At 43.3% G+C, this 25,782-nt stretch overlaps 1 protein-coding gene across 1 annotated transcript; it reads right to left on the bottom strand.

Annotated features, from left to right (window-relative positions):
• Nucleotides 1-269: 269 nt before the first annotated feature.
• LOC142185400 (uncharacterized) lies at nt 270-24,958 on the bottom strand. The gene is made up of 20 exons (XM_075260825.1): nt 24,762-24,958; nt 22,697-22,757; nt 18,819-19,041; nt 18,047-18,180; nt 15,468-15,657; nt 14,703-14,740; nt 13,303-13,406; nt 11,712-11,816; nt 11,090-11,215; nt 9,686-9,796; nt 9,316-9,444; nt 8,023-8,140; nt 6,527-6,588; nt 5,625-5,739; nt 5,097-5,161; nt 3,740-3,956; nt 3,298-3,334; nt 1,891-2,069; nt 1,430-1,542; nt 270-505 (listed from the first exon to the last, which is right to left on the bottom strand). Exons 1-20 carry the CDS (start codon nt 24,927-24,929, stop codon nt 434-436), a joined length of 2,367 nt encoding a protein of 788 aa, XP_075116926.1. The 5' UTR covers nt 24,930-24,958; the 3' UTR covers nt 270-433.
• Between the last annotated feature and the right edge of the window lie 824 nt (nt 24,959-25,782).

Raw genomic sequence — 25,782 nt, forward strand, 5'->3', positions numbered from 1 at the left:
TTTAATTGCCAGGGGCAAGTTGGGGTATACGGTTGTGTGCGAGGCTCACATATGTAACAAGACTGGCGCATAGTCCAACCACATGATGCACATTATCTGGAACATTCTGTATTGTGAGAATGTTGCCAAAGTCTGTACATGTGGAATCCATGAGGCGCTGAAAAGCAGAAATATATTTGTAGAGCAGGAAGGGGTTAATACAAAACAAACAATACAAGGCTTTGCTAATATAAAAGATTTAATTTAGTAGTGAAAATATTCACGTGTCCACAGACTAGTGTTTGTCCTGCTGGCGTATCGCATTCATTCCCATAATAACATCTTCTCATATTCATACATGTAAACATTGTAGTGTGAGCTGAGAGGGTCAAGGTATTCCCTAATACTCTGTATGTATTATTATTTCAGGGATATTCTGTAGTAGAGCCTCTTCTCAGTGTATTGACGGGGAATCAAAACTCCTGACTTGATTGGTGATGATCTTTGTAAGATCCTCCAATAACCCCTAAAAAAGGAGGAAAGGAAAATACAACATAAGCGACACGAACAGAGAGAAAACTTTATAAGCACAGCAAAGCAATGACGTTTATGGTCTGCCCTTGTGTAGCACGGCATCCAGCCAATGTCAGACTAGGGCCCACCCCTGGAATTCATTCATTTATTCTACAAATAAATGGAAATAGTATCCTATTTTTTCAGTATTTGCCTTGGATTAGGGCTGTGAACAAGATGATTAGTAATGGCGGCCCTATGGTGACAGTATAGAGATTATGTCTACTTCTGGGCCTAGATGTCATCTCAGCCACCCAGTGCATCTATCTATAATAAACTGGTTTGTATAATAACTATAGATAATAACTAACATTCTACCCAGTTTATTGTATGGGTGGATAGGCTGCAATCTGTATGTAGTGCATGGAGAATCCTGTGCCATCCATTACTCTTGGCCAGGCTCAGGGCGCCCTACATGGGCCATCCTAATATATGGGGCTGTAAGAAAAGAAGGGGTCAGTGTGCTAGCGGTCACTGGGTAGCACACTGCCAAATCCTATGGTTGTGTGCAAGGAGCCTTGTTCATGCATGGTTTTACTTTTGGTGACAGGTAGTAAAAACACCTGGGCTGATTTTTCTCTAGTGCATGGGATTACCCAAATACGGATTCTCATGCATCGAATGCAGATTTCCATTGGAATTTTTTCAGATTATATAGCCTTAGAAGTGACATGGCCTTGTTAATGATCCAATCATGTTAAGACAGCAACTACATTACATTGTTCTATCTGATTTCTAAGAAGTAAGTGAACCACTATCAGATCAGTCTCCAGTGAACGAGCTCTGAATGAGACAATTCAAAGGCTTTAATAATTGTTGTAATGAACATGGGGATCACATATAGCATGCATGTTACAATGTATGGACGGTTACTTACGCATAGAGTCTCTTTGTTTGCCGATGGGTCTTCTAAAGCCTGATGGGATGCCTTTAAGTTCTTCATTATCTCCTTCTTAAACAAGAGCTTGATCACGCTATTGGTCAGAAAACCTGGAAAAGTTCAGTTTTTACTATCAAATCAGAACTCTTTCCAAATCACTTTCTTCCCATATATCCCAACCCAAAATGATTTTACACTGTAAGGGAGTCCAGCCCCGAGGCATATAACGGGAAAGCCGACAGTGCGCTGAATTCAACGGGATATAAAACCACATGTGCAGGAAGACATGGATGGTCCTCTATAAGGAATACATTACATATGCGGTATAATACTCTGACTACAACTGAGAAATACACATCTACCAAGGGCATATATGTTAGCAAATATTAGTAGTTTTTGGAATACTAAGCTAGCGGACCATAAGGACTCTAGTTATTTATGGTTCTGGTGCAACACACCTTGGACTTTATTTTTTAAGAGATCTTGAGCCTTGGCCTGCAGAACGTCTGGGGGCAGCGGCTGTGGACGTTGGGACTTCAGCAGTTCAGCAACTTGATTCAAGTACCAAATAATCTGTCCCTCTGTGTATATGTTTGGTATAGAGTCTAGTATAAAATCACTCTGGTTCTTCAAAATACTTGAAAAAAAAAAGAAGAAGAAACGTCATTTCTGGAGTTGTTAAGAATGTGATCAGATATTGAGTCAGCTGCAAATCACTGGACATGAATTACAGTATAGGACTATCCTATCCTACTAATATTATATATGTGAAAGTTTGTGGATTTGTATATTTGTTACTCAATCACGGAAAAACCACTGAACGGATTGGAATGAAATTTGTCCCATAGATAGATTGTAACCGCAATTAAAACATCAGCTACTTTTTATCCTTGTAAATGACATGGCTTCTGGATTTATGTTCACATACTATATTACACTGCTCTTGCCAGCAGCCTTATCTCATTCAGGTCTGTTGTCTCTCTATGTAAACACACATCTAACCTCTGTCCATTGTGTACCTGCATTTGCATATTATCTGATCTGCTCCAGGCACTGCTGACACACTGGATGGGAAAACACCTTTCATCCAAATTGTCAGTTTGCTACTTTTAAACATTCCGGGAAAAAGAAAATCTAATTTGTTGCAAAATTCTAAAACAAGGAGAGCTATGAAGGAGCAAGAAGTCACAGAGTTCTCCTCAAGCGGAGCTGAGGGGGGATGATCAGCACCAACAAAACGCTCATTATATGGTGCCCCAGCGAGCTGCTGAGATGCCGGAACAATCACAGGCACGGTGCGAGGAATGAGTTCAGCGGCAGGCCAGCTTGAGAACTGCCGAAACACCTGAGCAGGCAAACTATCGACGGCAGCAATTTGCTGAATATAGGCAGATCATCGAAGCCAACAACCCGCAGACGAAGTCGCGGCCAGAGGCTAGTAAGTTATAAGTAACTCAGGCTTTACGTCCCTTGACATCTGGAGGTATGCCATACATATTAGATGGTCAGCCGCTCCCTACTTCTATAAGGACCAAACCATGTGAAACTTGGTGAGATACCAAAGCCCCAAGCACAGGCAAGTGTTCTGTTTTTTTTAATTAAATAGTTTTTTTTCATCCTCCTTTAAGGGTCACTCTTCCTACACCCATTTTGGTCTAGTAGGTTACATACTGATATTGTAAGAAAGGCTTGTCTGAGCCAAAATATTACACACTATATCCAAATATCTATACTATGTGCAAGGATCACTGCATAGCTGCATCTTATATTCAGGGAAACCACTACTGACAGTGCGCTGCATTTGGAAAGAAGGCTGAGGATGGCCTTTGGATGAAACGTATTCAGACAATAAGGGATGTACTTACCCCATGCTGTGCAAGAAACAAACTCTGGATTTACCACCTGAAAAGTGCAATAATTATTTGTCAGGTTTATGTATAATGAAACACTCTATTCTGTATAATATGATGTGCTTTCCCCGGCTTCAATGAACAATTGCTGAGAAAGCGAGAGCGCCAGGGATGAGTCTGATGAGACTTATCTCTAGGTAAGGGGTTTTTTTTCCAATACAAGCACTGACAGATCTACAACCAGGCTATCTGAGACACTAAACCTCTGGTCCATAAGGTCCTGTGGTTGTTTAGTGTCCCAAAATTGCCCCAAAGTGTTTTTGGCCCATGCCATAAGACAAGAACATCCAATACTCTATATACAATATGATACTTTTTTTTTCAATTGGAAAATCTTTGCATGTTGGAATTCGCTTCTGTATGTAATGTATGTATTATATGGAAGGATAATTCCCACCTGCTATAATCTCATCAATTAATTCATACAGAACACGAAGGAGGGTCCCCTGTAGTTTCTTCTTCTGTTGTTCCATAGACTGTGTAATGTTCTGGCCGGTCAGATCGAAGCCTTTGTGAGCCGGCTCTTGTGGATTCCAGCTGGTAGAATTCATCTCTGTAGGACACTGAGGCTGAATGCTGAAAAATTCACTTCTATTATCTGCATTTGGAAATTCCTTTGAAAAAAAAAAAAAAACATATGTAAACTTAGAATGCAGCCATTTTGCAAATATGACTTTTCTGTGCAAAAGCTCTTCTTATTATTTTTCCAATGTACAGGATGGAAAGGGGTTTTCTGGTCCCCAGTTAATTTTTCCTCTGGCTAAGTCATCAGTAAGTGATCTCGGACCCTGAACAGGAGCAGTAATAGGAATAGCGCTGCAATTCCCGGATCCACCGCTATGTAGTAGAGGGGACTGCTGTGCTCCTCCTGTTACATATATGGGAATAGTAATAGTGCTGTGCGCACTGCCTGCCCACTAGCACCTTCAGACGCTCATGTTGGACCCCGACGGATCACCCTAAAAATAAGTTTGGGGCTGAAAACACTTTAAAGGTTTTTTTTCATAAACATCATTCTTGCCTTTATGCTTCCTAAAAAGTGATGCTTATCATGGCAGGTTTGACCTGTATTACTTGACCTGTGCTACATAGGAAAATGCTCCTATCAAAGTCTGCCATCTACTGGGACTTGGAGAGACTGGGTGTGCATTGATCAGTAGGGTTGAGCCGATCTTGAGATTTCAGGATAGTGTGTAAAATCCAATTTCCGATCATTTTCCATCCGAACCCGATCCCAATTCCAATCCTAATGCAAGTCAATGAGATTTTTTTTAGTGATCAAAGATCGGATTTTAAAAATGATCTTATTCACTATACAGCATGGAGTCCAAAAATTGAACGCTTTAATTTTTGGAGTCCACAGTGTGTAGTGATTAAAAAATCCCCCAGCTACTTAGTCCACCCTGGTGTCCACTTACCTGCACAGATCCGCTGTAACACTAGCCTGGGAGGCAGTGGCGCGCACGGCACTCTGAAGGCCTGTAAATGAGAGAGAATCGGAACGGGGAGCGACAGCAGCAGCGGATCTGTGCAGGTAAGTTGAGCAATTGGGATTCCATTCCCGATCTATTTTAGGCGAGGTCGGAACCTGATCGTGATCGTGAAATTTACTCGACCTCGATCGGGATCCGATCATTTCCCATCCCGATCGCTCAACCCTATTGATCAGCATTGGCTTCAGTCTGAAAATAAAATGTCTTTCTTTGAGAACATCTTTAATAATTTTCCTAAATTGACCGTACATGGCAACGTACCTCATCTCTAGTCACACTGGTGCTGGGCCTGTCCTCTAGCGCTCTGTAAGAAGTACCTTTATCTGCTGGAAAATATAAACACGATAAGCAAATTGTCATTTATTGTTTGCAAAAAGTGATTGTTCCACGGGCAGGTTTAATACGATAGATCTTAATAAGATTCTCCAGTTAACAATACTTGACTAGGAAACCATCTATAAACCTGATGAGATATTTTACTGTACATTCGAGCCTTCTTCAGGCAAAAAAAAGCCTATTTGCACAAGGTAAGCGTATGTGTGTTCAGTCCCATCTATAGCCCTATACAGTCATAGCTGCCGACTCTGCTGTTTGTTCGGTCTCGTATGCGGACGCCATCGTATGTTATCAGGCGGCAGCCCATCCAGTGATGTGATGCCCAAATAGCCCTTACTGGGCTGCAACATCCGGCATCATAGTTATCACTGCGTTACCTCTTTAGAAAGAAGTATATGTCTCTCGTCAGTGCTTTTGGCTGATAAGATCATGAACATCCCGGTCAATACTTACATTTTTTAGGTTTTTTTCTTAATCGTAAACAAGCATTGCCATCGGGTTGATAACCGTCCTTAGAATCATTTTCTCTGTCGTAAGAGTCTGTGATGGATTCGTCACCTATAGGGCACTGGTCAATAAAGAAATAGAGGAATTATTAGAATCCAATATAGAATGGCTGCAATGTGTGATCTTCTATCATCTTACTATAATAATACAGCACTAAAACTATTACATGCACAAAGCTATAGAAAGCACCAGGCAAAAAAGGTAAAAATAAATAAAACAATAACTAAGATTTTTTCTCTGTAGCTTTATCTGCATTGTCCTGATGACCCGACTAGTAATATAGATACATCTGTATATCAGCAATTAAAGGGGTTGTCCAGGCAAAAATGGACAAGTCAGCTGGGGGGCAGTGAAAATAATAAGAAAAAGATGTATACTCACCTGTCCCTGTTACTCCGGTGTCCTCCCATATCTCACATGTCAGCATTGATCTGAAGCTGCTGATTGGCCTCAGCAGTCACATGACTGCTTAGGCCAATCAGCAAAAGGCCTGAATGTCACTACTGGTGACATCACTGGTCCTCTTCCTGAGGCCACTGATTGGCCTCAGCACAAGGCCGGAAGAGCAAACAAAGCGGGAGGTGCGGGACGACACCGGAGTAGCGGGAGCAGGTGAGAATGCATTTATTTATTTTTATATGCCAGGACACATTTATGGACTAATGTGATAACTAATGGTACAATAATGTTTTTTTTTTACTGGAGTTACTACAAGAATGACTTTACGTACTTGTATAACTTGGCTGCCTGCCTCTAGGTGATGTGTATAAGGTGTATTTTAGCTTATTGAAAAAACAACATTTATATTTTCTTTTGAATTGTGAAAAAAAAAACAAAATTGAATGTACCTCATTTGTGTTATCATTAACACTGGATGTGTCTTCAAGGTCACCGGATGAAGATTCTTCTTCTGCAAATGCAGAGATGAGTTATTTCTCATAATTCGCGACTGTGTTTTATAGTATCTATACTTTTCTGTGCTAGTGAGTAATAGACATAGGTGATTTGTTTCATTTTGGGTTGGGGTGGCTCGGGTTCCAGATTCATTTCAGGCCTCCATTGGTTTGCCCATCTCTAGTAGGCGACTGGTAATACTGTAAGCAAAACCTTTTGATGTCGCTGTTGTGCAAATGGAGGGTTTCACCTTAGTCCTAAAAATATCTCCTATGAAGTCTCTGCTATGGGAGAATCGGAGGTGTCTTCTGGAAAGTTCCTCTTTCAGCCTCCCTCCACTTTTGGCGGTTCTCATGAGCGATTTGCAGTTTGTTATTTGCAATGCAGTTTTCCTAGTGAGTTATAACAACCTCCGACCCAGAATTGTATGTGAAAGCAGACGGTAGAATTGGCTCCATTCAGCAGACATGAAATTCTCCTTTCAAGGCAATTGCTGTATTTTCAGTTTTTCCTTCATTGCCTAAGAATAAACTGATGCTTTTCATGAAAATGGGGCCACAAAGCTGAATCCGAGAGGCATATTTGGAAACTATAAGATTGGCCTCTAGGTTTATGGCCAATCTACAGATTCCATTTCATTTATTTATTTCTCCTGTGGGAGCGTGGCTTATTTTTTTATGCAAACAGCAGCCCCCAAACTTGACGTAAGCGAACATCAAATGTAGGTGGCGGCGGGGGCTTTGTCCCCTCTTTCATGCCTTGCCCTGATGTAACCCTGCATGGGATAGCTGAACAAATTATACCAATTGTTATAGAATTTGGCCGGCTGGAAAGAAAAACTATTTTCAGTAATGTTCTACAGAAAAGCTGAGATACCAAGGAATATCTGGACAGGTGATATTTGGTGATACTTACCATGGGAGAAAAATAAAGGAGAAAGACGTTATAGAAAGAATAGGGTGGTCCCTATCATTGGATACCCTTTTTTTCTTTATAACACGTAGGAATAGCCTTAAGAAAGGCTATTCTTCTCCTCCCTTTAGATGTCGCCTCCGTGCTGCCATTCGGTAGAAATCCGAGTTCTCTTTGGTATGCAAATGAGTTCTCTTGCAGCACAGGGGGCGGTCCCCAGCACTCAAACAGCACTGGGGGAGTCCCCAATGCTGCGAGAGAACTCTCCAGCAACGCCTCCATCTTCTTCTGGAACAGGCTCTCCCTGTGTCTTCTTCCATCCTGCATTTCAATCTTCTAGGCCTCGGGTAGAGCCGACTGCGCATGCCCGGGCCACAAGAAAATGGCCGCTTACATCTAAAGGTAGGAGAAGAATAGCCTTTCTTAAGACTATTCCTACGTGTATCCAATGATAGGATCCCTTTAAGAGTAAGGGGATTCTGTATGTATTGGGAGCAATAGAGTATGGCTGTTATGAACAGAATTATTAGATACAAACCTGTGTTAGATTTTCCTTCTTCATTTTGCATGTTAAAATGTCTAAAACCGATTGTACCATTACTAGAGTCTCCAGCGGATTCATTGTCTGTGCTGAACTCCTCGCTGACTTGTTCCTCCTGGAATTGAAAAGACTGGTTAGAAACACTTCATCTTATTTCTATAGATGGCCATAAAAAGCAGACAGAAGCGCTGGACAGTAACGGTGAATGGTCTTGCAGAATATCTGTAATTACTTAGAGAATCCTTCCTGCCCTTGTTGTATTTTCACTAAACGCAGAAAATGCACTAAAAAGTATCTTAGCACTTCCTGACTTTCATCTTCTACTTTCCTTTGATCCCATTTCCTCATATTACAGTTGAGGAATATATAAAGAAATCTCAGGATATTGCAGGAGACCAGCCATGTTCCTTCTCCTCTTCCTCAGGAACCCGTCAGATAGATAGATAGATAGATAGATAGATAGATAGATAGATAGATAGATAGATAGATAGATAGATAGATAGATAGGAGATAGATAGATAGATAGGAGATAGATAGATAGATAGGAGATAGATAGATAGATAGATAGGAGATAGATAGATAGATAGATAGATAGATAGATAGATAGATAGATAGATAGGAGATAGATAGATAGATAGATAGGAGATAGATAGATAGGAGATAGATAGATAGGAGATAGATAGATAGATAGATAGATAGATAGATAGATAGATAGATAGGAGATAGATAGATAGGAGATAGATAGATAGATAGATAGATAGATAGATAGATAGATAGATAGATAGATAGATAGGAGGGAGAGATAGATAGATAGATAGATAGGAGGGAGAGATAGATAGATAGATAGATAGATAGATAGATAGATAGGAGATAGATAGATAGATAGATAGATAGATAGATAGATAGATAGATAGATAGATAGATAGATAGATAGGAGATATATAGATAGATAGATAGATAGATAGGAGATAGAGAGATAGATAGGAGAGAGATAGATAGATTGATAGATAGATAGATAGATAGATAGATAGATAGATAGGAGATAGATAGATAGATAGATAGATAGATAGATAGGAGATATATAGATAGATAGATAGATAGATAGATAGATAGATAGATAGATAGGAGATAGATAGATCCTTAAATTATGGAGTAGCAATAATTTTTCTATATTATTCAAGAGTTTCATTGACTGTAGATCCCCAATCTGACTGAACCCTTTCCCTCCTTGCGACGCTCCTGTTAGGGCTATTTATGGATTTCATTCACCTAATAAGCTTATCTACTCACATCACTGGTGGTGACGTCACCGTCTGAAGGACATCTCAGAAGTTCTCTCACATTATCTTCATACTCAAAAGGGGAGAAGAAAAACACAACTTCTGTTTCTTTGTATTCCTTGAGCAGATCCACCAGCACCTAAATAAGAAAGGATAAAAAGTAGCAAAATAAACATAAATGAAAATCACCGCCATACTGCTATAAACCGTTCTTATGGTGGTAGTATGGGGGTAAGCTTACTCCCCTGATCATCATGTAGACTACACACCATGCCTGTACTCTTACCATGAAGTCTACATTGTCAGCTTCTACCATAAAGAGGGATTAAAGGGGTTGTCCAGGATAAAATGATCTTGCTATACTGATATATGGGACTCACATTTACGAAGTCATACGGAGATGTGCCAATGGAGCGGAAAAATTGTCTGTCATCCTCACGCTTGGTTCCTGCCGTAGTGTCTGGCTTTGTAAACTTGAAGTTTGGATATTTCTGAAAGAAAAAGTAAGATTATATTTCTATTTCTAATATATAATCGTGAATAAGTCGTTTGCTTAGCGTAGAGCTGAACATGAGTCGCCCCATCACACACATTGTTGGGACTATCACTGCTGACTAAAATAAGGCGCCCTACTGCTGAAGCTTTGGCCACATCTGAGCTCACCTGATGGTACCAGTGTACTCCGCAGTCCTCTGTCGGTACCAGGGGAGACAATATGGTGGCCATGGTGGCCAATGTTCTGCTTATCAGGTCTGCCCTCATGGAGCAGCTGCCTAGACTCACACCAGTGGAAGAAGGAACTCACACTGGACATAGGGGATTTATATCATAGTAAACTATCTGGCAACAATGTCACACAACACAGGGTGTTACCGGCAGTAAAACAGTGACACTTAGTAGTCTTACTAGCAAATAGATGTCTGTGCCCTGGTATCAGACACCATGCTAGTGTGGGACGATGCAATGTCTCCTGCAAACCTAGGCCACCATGGTGGTGGATTTAGTGCTGCCCTGGGTCTACTTCCTTGTGGAGGTGCCTTCTTTCCAAAGCTATACAGGCCATTCACTTGACTCTCTGACTCCCTGTAAGCATAGGAATAAGTCCTTAAATAGTGCCCCCTTCCTGTCCTGGGTAGCATTAGCAATGGTGCATGTTGGAGGAACTGGTTTGTGCATACTTACACTGCCGGAGAAGCTGAGTGTTGCTCTTCAGTGGTGCAGCATTGTTAGGCCTCGTTCACATCTGCATTGGTATCCCGTACGGGGGGTCCGCATGGGACCTCCCCCGCCCCCCAAACAGACTACCGAACGCAATTGCAAGCGCTGTGCAGTAAAGCACACGGACCACATAGACTATAATGCTTGCCGCACGCTGCCCGCATGAATCATGCAGACAGGAAAGTAGATTGTAAACTACTTTCCTGTCCTCATGATCCCTGCAGAGATCTGGTGGCAACCACAGGGACTCCATTATAGTCTATGGGGTCCGTGTGCTTTCACTGGCGCACCACTTGCAGTTGTGTTTGGTATTCCGTTCGGGGAGTCCTCATGTGGAATACCAATTATCCATGTCACTATCTATATTTAAAAAAAATACTATATCCTGCAATTTTTACACTAACCACTAGCCAAATAATAGACTACAAATTGTCAATTTTGTACAGTACATAAGCATACAAGCATACAGCTCCAAAGGTACATGACTATAAATAAACTTAATCCATAACTACATATTCATAGAGAATAACAATATTAGGTCATGTATATAGAAATAAATGTGTCACCTGGTGCATTTGGTCATATAGTAATTTAAAGTCTTCCACATGTCTTGTAGTATTCCAGAGAACAGTCTCCGGTGCGCTCTCATCATACACAGAAATCTCATAGGCGTCTTCTTTTTCTGCAAGTCTCTAATAAAACATAGACATTCATATTATAGGTTAGATTGTCCAGAACAACAAGCAGATTTCTCCACAGACCCCAGGCAAATTCCCAAGTGTTTTCTCTAGGAATGTAATACTGTTTACATTGGGACAAAGTTTGGGTAAAACTGGTTCCATAGTATGGAGGAAATCCCTACGGCCTCTGGGGTGCGCTCCATTTCATCATCCATTACACAAAGGATACAGAATAGTAAATGGAGTAATAGAAGCTCAATCCATGTAACAATGTAACAGACAAGCAAACACCTTCTTAGTAGAGATGAGCGAGTACTATTTGAAACGGCCGTTTAGAATAGCACGCACCCATAGGAATGAATGGAAGCGGCTGGCACGCCGACTTTGCCGGTGGATGGCCGCTTAACCCCCTGCTTGCTGGCTACGTCCATTCCTATGTGTGCATGCTATTCGAAGCTGGCGTTTCGAATAGTACTCACTCATCTCTACTTCTTAGCTTTCCACCTACCTCAGAGATTTGGGCAGTCCAGTTATTCTTTAGCCACATCTTAAGGGAAGAGTCAAGAATTGATGTCATTGAATCTTCGCTGTCTTCACCGTCATCGCAGGAGCCCTGGTTATAAATGAATAAACATCACCCAGAGAAATGGCATTGTTAAACGACATAATATATCGTTAAAGGGGTCTTTGGTGCATATCCCTTAAAGGGAGTCTGTCAGGTCCAAAATGCCTCCCAAACCAATAATAGTGCAGTATACGGGGTGTAAGAGGAGCAGAAACCTAACTTTGTGGCTACAAACTGATGAAGCAATGCAAAGAGAATCATGTTATGGATATGCAAACAGTCTACTAGTGCATTGGGGACAGGAAGGATTTGTCAAATTTGCCTATGGACAGCCGCTATGCAGGCGGAGCCGAAGCGAAAATGTCAATGATTGCAGAGGAAAGGCGAAGCACTTGGGGTTGTCTTTAGGTAAACCTAGCAAATTGGGCCTGACCCTATCGCCCTTGCAGGCTAATTCGCATATCTGTAAATAGATTATTTTCTCTGCATTTGTTCATTGATTTGTGGACGTAGAAGGTATGTTTGTACCCTTCTTAAAGGCCTCTACGCTGTATTATTATTGGTTAGGGAGGTATTTTGGACCTCTCTAACTTCAGTACAAGGTGAGAGACATTAACTACAGTCTGTGCTTATTCCACCAATGCCCTAGAACAATATACGATCAATAACTACCCCTCTCTCTTTTTTATAGGGAATACGTATTCAGGTTCTTAAAGGGATCCTATCATACAAACACATTTTTTTCTTACTAACACGTCGGAATAGCCTTAAGAAAGGCTATTCTTCTCCTACCTTTCATTGTCTTCTCCGTGCCGCCGTTCCGTAGGAATCCTGGTTCTTGTCGATATGTAAATGAGTTCTCTCGCAGCACTGGGGGATGGCCCCAGCGCTCAAACAGCACTGGGGGCGTCCCCAATGCTGCCAGAGAACTCTCTCCAGCACCGCCTCCATCTTCGTCAGCACCGTCCTCTTCATCCTCTTCTTCCGGCAGTGGCTTGTAATTTCTAGGCCTCGGGCAGAGCAGACTGCGCATGCCCACAGGCCACGAGAAAATGGCTTACAATACTGTGTAAGCAGCCATTTTCTTGTGGTCTGTGGGCATTTGCAGTCTGCTCCGCCCGAGGCCCAAGGCCTAGAAGTTATAAGCCACCGCCGGATGAAGAGGATGCTGTTGACGAAGATGAAGGCGGCGCTGGAGAGTTTTCTGGCAGCATTGGGCCCGCCCCCAGTGCTGCGAGAGAACTCATTTGCATACTGACAAGAACCAAGATTCCTACGGAACGGCGGCGCGGAGAAGACAACGAAAGGTGGGAGAAGAATAGCCTTTCTTAAGGCTATTCCGACGTGTTAGTAAGAAAAAAATGTGTTTGTATGATAGGATCCCTTTAAATCTTCTCACACTATACAGCTCCTCCCTATTACCCAAATAGGAAATATTTCTACAATTAGAAGTGAATGCTAATGAACGTCCCCAGTGGATACAATAGCAATGACATAGTTACAGAAAGACAAAATATCTGCTCGGACAACTTACCACGTCTGCTACATCACTGTCATCATTGAACGTACTACAAAGAGACCGGAATTTGGGTGAATCCTTCAAGTCTGTTTTTCTTTTTCTACTGCGATTAACCAATTCTTACAAAGAAACAGAACAGAAAGAATAAAAGTCTAATATTTGCATTGCGCTCCTTACTGGGGTACAGGGGTGTACAGGCTATTGTATAATATAGAGAAGCTACCCAAAAATGTTGGTTCTGCTGAACCCCAATTTTTTTTTTTTCATATTTGCAACGAACACCGTTGGGGCCATTATAGGATATAATACTGTGTGGAGGGGCCATTATAGGATATAATACTGTGTGGAGGGGACATTATGGGACATTATACTGTGTGGGGGACAGGAAAAGGGGCGCAATGCTGGGGGGAGCACTAGTCAAAAGGTCACTATGGGGCCCAGTCTTTGTTAGTTATGACCCTGCTGGGTGTCAGGGACTCCTAACATTATAGATAACTATATTCAGGCTGGTGAATCCGACATACACAGAGAACAAAACTTGGTCATGTTAATCTAGTCTCAAGATTTCAGTCACACCTGGACCCTAGAGCCTGAGGAAGCCTAAAAGATTCATCTGTCCCCCAAAATTTTTGATGCCATTTGGAATCCATTAATAGGATTGTCCACACATCTATTTAAAGGGGTTTTCGCTGCAAAAAAACCCTTTGTTTAAAAAAGGTCTGTTAGTGCTTTTAATGGGTTAATAAGTGAACCCAAATACCTTTAGCAGTGCTTTGAGTGATTTCTGGGTTTCTCTGGGACTTCTTGGTATCATCTGTATTTGTTTATATGGGGATCTTCCTGCCGTCTTAGCCTACAACTACCATGATGCATTGCTCTTCACTCCCTCCCCCTTTCATACCCCCTCCCTGTTTCCCTAGCTAGCCTGCAGACTACTCGCCCTACCTACCTAACTAATTTTGCCTAATGGTGTTTTCTGGTCGTTATCAGCTGATGAGTTATCCCTAGGTTATCAGAAGAAGATCTGTGGGTGTCTGACCCCCAGGACCCACGAGGAATAGCTGTTTTGAAGAGGTGACTGCACTCCCTGAGTGGTACTTGCACTTCACAGGCCTTGTGATATCACATTCATCGGTCCCATGGCCTGATCACGGCTCAGTCCCATTAAAGTGAATGGTGCTGAGCTGAGATACCAAGCAAAGCCACACTACAACCTATGGAGCTCGATGGTCATTCCAGTGGCTGATCGGCAGGTATCACAGGTAACAGACCCCATACTGATCAGATATTGCGGACCTGTCCTAAGGATAAGTCTTCAACTGATCTGCTCAAAATAAAAAAACCTTTAAAAAAATGAAAGCTTCAATAAGGTGCATAGAGTAGAAAATATCATGTACGATTAAGAGATCCCTCACCTCCAAGTTTCTTTTTAATCCTGAACTTTTTTTTCATTCTGGAATAAATACAAACACAACAGTAAAATAGTAAGTCCAAGATGACTATCATTGTATCACAGAGAAGATGTATCGAGTAATAGATGTAACGGGGATGTGACATCTATCTCTAAGAGGAGCATAGGATGGGGGGGGGATGCTGAGCTCAGGGGTGGATAGTTTTCTACAATTTGATACAGTGTTTTCTAGGTTCACATTAGCACTTGGTCTCCGTTCGGGGATTCCTTCCCCCATTCCACTAGAAAAATGCAGGACTTTTCTCTCCACATTTATTGGGTGGAAATCTGGCGGACCCCATTATCGTCTATAAACCTAGCATCAGAAGCTGTATCACCACCGCCAGTGTCATACAGAGAGCCTGCGAGTCCTGCTCTGCTTCCTCTGCCCACACACAGCTTTTCCTGTATCCAGACAGAGCTGTCCATCACTCAGTGTGGGTGGGGAAGCAGGACTCTCAAGACTTCCCTCTGCCATTGTACAGTAACATCTGTGTGAGCATGTGCGACCACCGGCCCTGCACACATGGGGGGGACATCCTAAAAATCACTTTTTTTTTTTTTTTTTTTTTTTAAATGAATTTAGTTTAGATATTTTTGATGTTGGAGGGGTATAAGAGCAAAATGTAATACTTAATTGAGAGACAAAACTTTTAACAATTGCCTTGGCGCACATGGAATAGCCACAATAGTAGACGTGTTCTATTGATTATTATACAGTAACCATTACCTGGATATATTGTTACTTTCTAAGGTTATGTTAGATTCATCTGGGGCGCTGCAGCGACCGTCCTGGTTCACCTCTGCAAATCTAGTGGAATCCTCTTTCTGCAGAGCGGCAGGTTCGTCATCCAAGGCCAATACTATTGCTTCATTTATAAATGTAAATTCAGAATAATTGTTGATAAATGGTTCTAAGACTGTAAAGAAATTGTGTAAAGACAGATATTTAGTGCTGTAATCTAAGTATTGGTATATAGATAACACAGACATAAATCACATACAACACATTGGCTAGGTATCACCCCCACAAGTGGGTGATATTCCCCCGATCCAGCCATTAGAGTGCTTCGGGTTGTTTGACTTGGCTATAGATTCCTTTTAAAGGGATTCTACAGATATTGAACCGTCACTCGGTGTTATGCTGGTGCTCGGAAATGGCCTCTCACCGCCATATTAGTATAACCAAAGAAATTTCCGGCACTCAATTGGTATGCTTCCAAAGGTGAAAATTTATTTTAACAAAAAATGTTTCGGTCTAGAAGACCTTCGGCAGTTTGTCGGTAGGAGATATGAGTAGTAGGAAGCCAAATGTGGTCATGTGGGAAAATCCTGATCTTCATTTTCTGGATTTCCCACATGACCACATTTTAACATTTTTTGTTAAAATAAATTTTCACCTTTGGAAGCATACCAATTGAGTGCCGGAAATTTCTTTGGTTTCCTTTTAAAGGGAGTCTGGCACCAAAACCCAGAATATCCACCCAGCCCCTCCAATACAGGTTCACCCCTGCGCTCCAGTTTCCGTTCTCCGGGTCAGTTTGGGGACCAGAAAAATGACAATCTGGTTACAAATCGGTTACCTGTGGACCCCATAGACTGTAATGGGGTCTGCCCGATTTCCACAGTGATCACAGCTGTGACCACACCCAAAAGCCAAGGGGCCCCGCAGGTCATCCTCTCCACACAAAGGTGAATTAAACGTCTTTGATCTCCTTTCTGATTTACTCTACCTCCATGACGGCGAACCTATGGCACGGGTGCCAGAGGTGGCACTCAGAACCCTCTCTTTGGGCACCCATCTGTGGAACAGATTATACTGTGTGGGGACCACTGTGCAGCAGATTATACTGTGTGGGGACTAATGTGCAGCAGATTATACTGTGTGGGGGCCATTGTGGAGCAGATTGTACTGTGTGGGGATCACTGTGAAGCAGATTGTACTGTGTGTGGGCCACTGTGCAGCAGATTGTACTGTGTGGGGACTAATGTGCAGCAGATTATACTGTGTGGGGGCCATTGTGGAACAGATTGTACTGTGTGGGGATCACTGTGCAGCAGATTGTACTGTGTGGGGGCCACTGTGCAGCAGATTGTACTGTGTGGGGGCCACTGTGCAGCAGATTGTACTGTGTGGGGGCCACTGTGCAGCAGATTATACTGCATGGGGGCCACTGTGAAGCAGATTGGACTGTGTGAGGACCACTGTGGAGCAGATTATACTGTGTGAGGACCACTGTGAAGCTGATTGGACTGTGTGTGGGTCACTGTGAAGCAGATTATACTGTGTGGGGCCAATGTGCAGCAGATTGCACTGTGTGGGGTTCACTGTGGAGCAGATTATATTGTGTGGGGAGCCACGGTGCAGCATATTGTATTGTGTGGGGGTCTCTATGAAGCTGATTGTACTGTGTGGGGGTCACAGTGGAGCAGAAAGCTCTATAAAGCTCCATTCGTATGACCATATTTTACAGGTCTGTAATTGTGTACAATTGTGGATCCGCACATTATTAAGGTTAAATTGCCTTGTTGGCACTTTGTGATAAGTTAGTGGGATTTGGGTTGCAGTTTGGGCACTCGGTCTCTAAATGGTTCGCCATCACTGCTCTACCTTGACATGTGTTATGATAAGTAGTGGTCAAAATTTACGGAGATGCTTAAAGTATCAGATTCCATTGTATGTGATAAGAAGAATAGCTCAAGTGAACTGATGCAAATCATCCCATGCAAATGTGAACATGGCCGTTGTACATCTGTATATAATGGAAGCCACAAATATATAACGGAAGCCACAAACATATAATGGAAGCCACAAATATATAACGGAAGCCACAAATATATAATGGAAGCCACAAATATATAATGGAAGCCACAAATATATAATGGAAGCCACAAACATATAATGGAAGCCACAGATGTATAATGGAATCCACAAATATATAACGGAAGCCACAAACATATAATGTAAGCCACAAACATATAATGTAAGCCACAAATATATAATGTAAGCCACAAATATATAATGGAAGCCACAAATGTATAACGGAAGCCACAAATGTATAATGGAAGCCACAAATATATAACGGAAGCCACGAAGCTCTGACAAATCCATCACATCACAGACAACATTGGTACATGGCAGACCCCAGTGACTAATACTGTGGTCCACCTGGTTTTGTAATGGTGCCAGAATCTGCAGTGGTGGGTTTGCAAAGTGGGCCGTCCTACACCGCTTGGGGTGGGGCTAAAATACCGCAATTTTACCAACTGAAATTTTAGCAACAATGATAATACAAAAAGAGTTCTTACCATTAACTGACAGGATTTCGGTTAGGAAGACATACACGGGCCGGGATCTTTGCTCTGACTTCGGTAGCCAATGGTCTAGAAGGCGTTGGATGTGTTTTCTAACAAAATCAACAACTTCTTGACGTGTTTTTAATCTGTTAAATGTGAAAAAATTCAATATTAGGTCAATACTTGGGAAATATTTGTACTTCCACCTTGCACAATCCATTCTCGGCTTTGGCTCAAAAAATTGCAGCAAAAGCTGCGTTCCCCTAAAATGGGGCCTTAGTCTGAAAGAGATATTCTAACAGTGGTAAAGGGGTTGTCCCAAAATTTCTACTGATCACCTATAGCTAACAAGTGTCTAATCCCGAGGGTTGGACTACTGAGACATACAATGATCACGAAAATGGGGATCTTGTGTTCCCTGTTTGAATGGAGTTGCAGCCAAGTCTATGTCAACCAGCACATTCAAAGACTATGGCCCTGCCAAAGTACCCCAGTCAGATATTTTTGGCATTATCCCCTGCTCTATATAAATAGGGGGGACGCAGGACTCCTACTGTCGTGATTGGTGATGGTCGCAACAGTTGGACCCTCACCTATTAGACGCTTATCATCTACCCTATGGATGGGCGTAAAGTTGCAAACGTTTGGACAGTTCCTTTAAGATATGGGGGATGTCAAGGCAGATCAGTGTCCTCCGAGTCTAAACACAAACATGGCGCCATGTCAAGAAGCTGTAATAATAATAATAGATAATAATCGGTGACCCGTCTTTTTTAGTTCTCACCTGTAAGTCATTTTATTTTCCCTTTTGTTCTTAAAGTGAGCGATCAACCTGGTAATGACGCATATAATGATTTCGTATTCTTCCAAGGGACGCGCCCGGCTTCTTATGTTACAGAAGACACTTTGTATCACAGAGTTTATTTCTTTGAACAGAGGCTGATTCTTCAATTCCTCCGGCGGCCTATGCCAGACTGAAACAAACGTCTCGTAAATGGCCACCGATACTGTAAATGGACAAAAAAGTTGGGCGTTACTTTTACAGACTATGACTTTTTCCAGACTATGATTAAGGGGCTACAATAACGCCCCGAAACGCGTCAGTCAGACGTCATTTCATCTCTGCCATCATGCATACTTGTACTTGATTTTATGGAGCGGCTCATGCTCCGGAAAACTTTTTCATAATAAAAGTTACGTTTTATACAAAGGAATAGATGCTGGATTTTTTCAATTCATGGACGCTTGTTACTTTTACAGGCGGCGTTCACTAAGATCACAAATCCTCTGTCCGGGATCCCTGCGTATGTTCTGTAGCTGTGTCGGGCTGCCAGACTCAATGTAAAAAAAACAAAAATAAAACCTTTTTTTCAATACACATGGTCAAAGCTGTACAGATTGAGAGCTTGGTGACCGTTGTCAGTCCCATACAATTTGAATGTGTAGGGAATGCAAGTGCTCAAGCACCACTACATTGAAATGGGGTGAGACAGCACCCTTGAGTCCCAGCGTGTGACCCCTTATTACCTATCCTGTGGTCCATGCTTAAAACACGCAGTGGAGGTCACATATGTCATTTTTAGTCACAGTATGGGGATAACATTCGTGTAAAGAGGCCCTTTTTTTGTCCAACTCCAGTTATTTGCATAGGCACCACCCTGTGGATTCCAGCACAGTTGGAATTTCTTTTGTAGTCCCCGCTGTTCCTGAACAATCAGAGCAGTTAGCTTTGGTGTCTGATATGCTAGGCCCGTGATGGCGAACCTATGGCACAGGTGCCAGAGGTGGCACTCAGAGCCCTCTCTTTGGGCACCCGTTCCGTGAAACAGATTATACTGTGTGGGGACCACCGTGGAGCAAATTGTACTGTGTGGGGGACACCATGGAGCACATTGCACTCTCTGGGGGCCACTGTGGAGCAGATTGTACTGTGTGGGGGCCAGTGTGGAGCAAATTGTACTGTGTGGGGGCCACTGTGGAGCAAATTGTACTGTGTGTGGGTCACTGTGAAGCAGATTGGACTGTGTGTGGGTCACTATGGAGCAAATTGTACTGTGTGTGGGTCACTGTGGAGCAGATTATACTGTGTGGGGGCCACTGTGGAGCAGATTGTACTGTGTGTGGGTCACTGTGAAGCAGATTATACTGTGTGTGGGTGACTGGAGCAGATTATACTGTGTGGGGGTCACTGTGAAGCAGATTGTACTGTGTGGGGGCCACTGCAGCAGATTGTACTGTGTGTGGGTCACTATGGAGCAGATTGAACTGTGTGGGGGCACTGTAGAGCAGATTGTACTGTGTGGGGGCCACTGTGGAGCAGATTGTACTGTGTGTGGGTCACTGTGAAGCAGATCATACTGTGTGTGGGTGACTGGAGCAGATTATACTGTGTGGGGGTCACTGTGAAGCAGATTGTACTGTGTGGGGGCCACTGCAGCAGATTGTACTGTGTGTGGGTCACTATGGAGCAGATTGAACTGTGTGGGGGCACTGTGGAGCAGATTGTACTGTGTGTGGGTCACTGTGGAGCAGATTGTACTGTGTGTGGGTCACTGTGAAGCTGATTGTACTGTGTGGGGGCCACTGTGGAGCAGATTGTACTGTGTGGGGGCCACTGTGGAGCAGATTGTACTGTGTGGGGGCACTGTGGAGCAGATTATACTGTGTGGGGGTCACTGTGGAGCAGATTGTACTGTGTGTGGGTCACTGTGAAGCTGATTGTACTGTGTGGGGGCCACTGTGGAGCAGATTGTACTGTGTGGGGGCCACTGTGGAGCAGATTGTACTGTGTGGGGACCACTGTGGAGCAGATTGTACTGTGTGGGAGTCAATGTTGAGCAGAAAGCTCTATAAAGCCCCATTCCTATGACCATATTTTGCAGGTCTGTAATTGTGTGCAATTGTGGATCCGCACATTATTAAGGTTAAATTCCCGTGTTGGCACTTTGTTATAAATTAGTGGGTATTGGGTTGCTGTTTGGACACTCGGTCTCTAAAGGTTCGCCATCACTGTGCTAGGCTATCTACCGTCAAGTGGGTGGTGTCGGGCACGAGGAGGTAAATGTCAACATGATTCTGGTCTCTGGTCAATGTCAGAGAGCTCCGAAATACACGACTTTGCCTGCTTCTTCCTGACCCCACCTACTTGACAGTACAGATCTTAGTATATGAGACACCAAAACTAACTGCACTGATTGCTCAACAATAGAGGAGGCTACAGCAGAAATTCCTAAGGCTCCTATGAGATAATGCAGGGGTAGCCACCGGCGGATTTGTAGCTTACTGTAAATGACAAACAAGTTTCGCCATGATCACATGACATGCCCTCTGGAAATTTTTCTGCACGACTGGCAATTACACAATTTTATATAAGAAAGTTGTCTTACAAGAAATGACATGACTTGAGTTTCCAGGAAATCAGCAAGAAGATGTTTCTGTTTTGTGCCCCACAATGACTATGGGGCGATCGGATATATTAGGGATAAAAGCAGAAGTTTTAAGATTAAATGAAAATGAAAGAAGCAATAATATCAATTTTTTTGCAATAGTTCTTTTGTAATTGGCTAATTCTGGTTATTTGGATACAAAATAGTTCTAAATGTGTCACATAAAGGTAAGAAAATTGGATATTTTGAAGGGGTTGTCCAATAGTAGATAGCAACTCCTGGACATTCCCTTTAAAGGGAATCTACCACTAAATCGCTATTTTTTCTGCTTTAGACGTCGGAGTCGCCTTTAGAAAGTCTATTCGTCTCTTACCTTTAGACGTGGTGTCCGCGGCACTGTTCCTTAGAAATTCCGTTTTTTAACAATATGCTAATGAGTTCTCTCGCAGCAATGGGGGCAGGCCCCAGCGCTCAAACAGCGATGAGGGCGTCCCCACTGTTGCCCAAGAACTCTCTCCAGTGACGCCTCCATCTTCAGCTGCATCCTCCCCTTCTCTGTCGTCTTTCTTCTGCGTCAGCTCCGACGCCTGCGCAGTCGGCTCTGCCAGCGAGACACTAGTAGAGCCTACAGCACATGCCGGCCGGCGGCCATATTTTCGAGGCCACAATTGTGCGCATGCGCAGTACGCTCCTCGAAGTCTTCGCCGAACAGAGCGTACTGTACATGCTCAGTAAGGTCTGTACAGACCCTCCAAAGCCTGGATGACTTCACTCGCGCGTCGGAGGTCTGTACAGACCTTACTCAGCATGCGCAATACGCTCTGTTCGGCAAAGACTTTGAGGAGCGTACTGCGCATGCACACAATTGCGGCCTCGAAAATATGGCCACCTGCCGGCATGCGCAGTTGGCTCTACTAGTGTCTTGCTGGCAGAGCCAACTGCGCAGGCGTCAGAGCTGACGCAGAAGGAAGACGACAGAGAAGTGGAGGATGCAGCTGAAGATGGAGGCGTCGCTGGAAAGTTCTCTGGCAGCAGTGGGGACGCCCCCATTGCCGTTTGAGCGCTGAGGCCTGCCCCCATTGCTGCGGAGAGCGCATTAGAATACCGGTAAAAAACAGGATTTCTAAGGAACGGCGCAGCGGAGACCACGTCTAAAGGTAAGAGATGAATAGACTTTCTATAGGCTATTCCGACATCTAAAGCAGAAAAAATAGCAATTTAGTGGTAGAATCCCTTTAAGGACATTACTTGTACATGTTTGGGTAACATTAAATACCTTCCTCCAGGGCATTTCTTACTTCACTGTTCCCACCAAAATCCACTGTGTCTTCTTCTTCCTATTTAAACAAATATAATACAGATTAATAACCAAGTAAATAATTAGATAAATTAAATAAGTAGATCTAGAATATTTATATGTGGATGAGATTACACTTGTGGGTGATAAAAAGTCTCGCCCCTTTTGACTAAAACTGACCCACAATTTTGGACTGATGTTAGTAGGTATACAGATATACTTGTACAAGGTGTTTAGTGTCTGACAAAAGGAAAGAAGTTACCATAAATAACTGCACCCCATGGTCAGGGTTATACTGGATCAAGGATGGCTCTTATGACAGGCTGTAATGGGCACCGTGGCTGTCTGTTAAAGGGATCCTATCACTGGATACCCTTTTTTTCGGACGAACACAAAGGAATAGCCTTAAGAAAGTCTATTCTTCTCCTACCTTTAGATGTCTTCTCCGCACCGCCGTACGGTAGAAATCCTGGTTTTCTTCGGTATGCAAATGAGTTCTCTTGCAGCACTGGGGGCGGTCCTCAGCGCCCAAATAGCACTGGGGGCGTCTCCAATGCTACAAGAGAAATCTCCAGCGACACCTCCATCTTCTTCTGGAACGCCCTCTCCCTGTTTCGTCTTCCGTCCTGGGTTTCAATCTTCTAGGCCTCGGGCAGAGCCGACTGCGAGTGCCCCCGTGGCCACAACAAAATGGCTTCTTACATAGTAAGCTGGTGTAAGCGGCCATTTTCTTGTGGCCTGGGCATGCGCAGTTGGCTCTGCCCGAGGCCTAGAAGATTGAAACCCAGGACGGAAGACGAAACAGGGAGAGGGCGTTCCAGAAGAAGATGGAGGTGGCGCTGGAGAGTTCTCTCGCAGCATTGCGGACGGCCCGGTGCTGTTTGAGCTCTGAGGACCCCCCAGTGCTATAAGAGAACTCATTTGCATACCGAAGAAAACCTGGATTTCTGCCGAACGGCGGCGCAGGGAAGACATCTAAAGGTAGGAGAAGAATAGACTTTCTTAAGGCTATTCCGACATGTTAGAAAAAAAAGTATCCAGTGATAGGATCCCTTTAAGGAAGGGGGGGTGTTAGTGTAATTATTTTTGGAGGTATTGTGTCTGTCACTATTCGGGTTGTACTGCATATTTCTTAACTATTTTGACACTACACTACAGCGATGTACAACGTACCTTTGTTATGTATGTCACTTTTGTAGATTTAGAGAAAATTTCGTTTTAGTTGGTGCACTGGGGGCGGCCCTTCAGGACATCATAGCAGTGGAACAATACTCCTACTGCACAGAGGCGCAGGCAGGAGATGGTAGGGGTCTGACTGACAAGAGCAGCGCTCATAGGAACCAATCATAGTCTATAGAGTCCGCCGGTTCCCTAAGGTAATCGCTTTTTAGGCGGATTAGCTTTCCCATGCGCAGATGTGAACCGGGCCTGAGCGTATCTGCTTCTGAAACGCGGAAACTGCATGTGGATCGCTGCAACAACTCCTTGGCCGCCCCGGGACTAGCTGCAGTTTTGCAGAACCACAATTAGCATCAATTCACTTGTGGTTACTGCAATTCGGGGGCAAGTGTACGGGAACGTGGACGCCTGAGCCTACCACAAACCGTGCCGTGGTACACCAGATAGAACGAGAATGGACTTTTTTGGTGAAACTTTATTAAACCTTTTAAAAATCACGTTACAATATTATAACGGAAATTGTTACAACTGTCATCAACAAATCTCACGATATGACTGAATGAATGTGAATATCAAGGACTATATCATTGCTTGGGAAGGGAGGAGAGTAACTCGCTGACCCTCCCCCAATGTCTATGAATATATAAGTGGAGTTTCAGGCACTCGCCCCCTCCTCAGTACAGATATCAGTTTACTGTCTGTCTCTCTCTCGGCAGTAAACAAACTGGATCTGCAGCTTTTAGAACGAGGAAAATATAACTTGTATATGAGTAACTTTGTGTCACACATTCACTGCACAACACTGTCATCCCTGCCATACAAGCGCCTGGTAACCTAAGAACACACGAACAGCTGCCGCACTTACCCCAGAGTTCAGTCGTGATCTTCCGGACTCTTCCTTCTCCCTATGTTCTTCATGTATTCGGTCTGTAAGTTCTTGACGCTGACTCCCATGACTGTAGAACAACACAATATTCCTGAACACATTGTAGAAACAAGTCAGAACCTTCTTTATCCATTCAAAGCGAGGCATTGCCGAGCCAAACACAGGAAGTTATTGTTTCATTCTTCAAACTGCTTTGTCACTACCAGAAGGTGGCGCTAGAGTGAAGAAGTCTTACCAAAGCCGTGAGCAATCTCCAGTTGATATCTTGTGGCAAAAGTGACGTCTATTGGTGCTATTAAGAAGTAGCAACACATTTATCTGATGCCTGGGTGCACAGTACAGCTTGTATCATTCATGACGGGTGCAGTTGCAGTGGGACAATTTATTTTACCCTTTACCCTTATTGAAGAATATCAGCGTCGTTCACACGTAGGAACTTGTCACTGCCAAATCAGCGACAGGTTCTACCTCCCATTGCAAACAGAGGACGATGAAAAATAAGCGTCCAGCGGATCTACACGCGGAGTCTGCAGCTGGTTAGGCCCATTCATCTGGCCCTAATCTGTGGTAGAAAGCTGGAAAATGAAATAGAATTCCTCTTCATTTTCCATCGTGTGAGCGGCCCCTCGAGGTGATGTCATTGAACAAAAATACACAAAATTAAAAACGTGTTTGGCAGATATCTCATATCCCGCTGTTCTACATGCACACACATATACAGTACACACACACACATATACAGTACACGCACACACATATACAGTACACGCACACACATATACAGTACACGCACACATATACAGTACATGCACACACATATACAGTACACGCACACACATATACAGTACACGCACACATATACAGTACACACACATATACAGTACACGCACACATATACAGTACACGCACACATATACAGTACATGCACACACATATACAGTACACGCACACACATATACAGTACACGCACACATATACAGTACACACACATATACAGTAC

This window comes from Leptodactylus fuscus, chromosome 11 (genome assembly GCF_031893055.1).
Source record: "Leptodactylus fuscus isolate aLepFus1 chromosome 11, aLepFus1.hap2, whole genome shotgun sequence".
Classification (NCBI taxonomy): Eukaryota; Metazoa; Chordata; class Amphibia; order Anura; family Leptodactylidae; genus Leptodactylus; species Leptodactylus fuscus.

What these genes read in the sequence shown, in the direction of transcription:
- LOC142185400 (XM_075260825.1), bottom strand. Translation starts at nt 24,929, where the DNA reads ATGCCTCGCTTTGAATGGATAAAGAAGGTTCTGACTTGTTTCTACAAT. An exon ending in CTCCGTATGACTTCGTAAAT is followed by an intron (nt 9,445 to 9,685) that starts GTGAGTCCCATA and finishes TTTCTTATTTAG; the next exon opens with GTGCTGGTGGATCTGCTCAA. An exon ending in CCAGTGTGACTAGAGATGAG is followed by an intron (nt 3,957 to 5,096) that starts GTACGTTGCCAT and finishes TTTTTTTCAAAG; the next exon opens with GAATTTCCAAATGCAGATAA.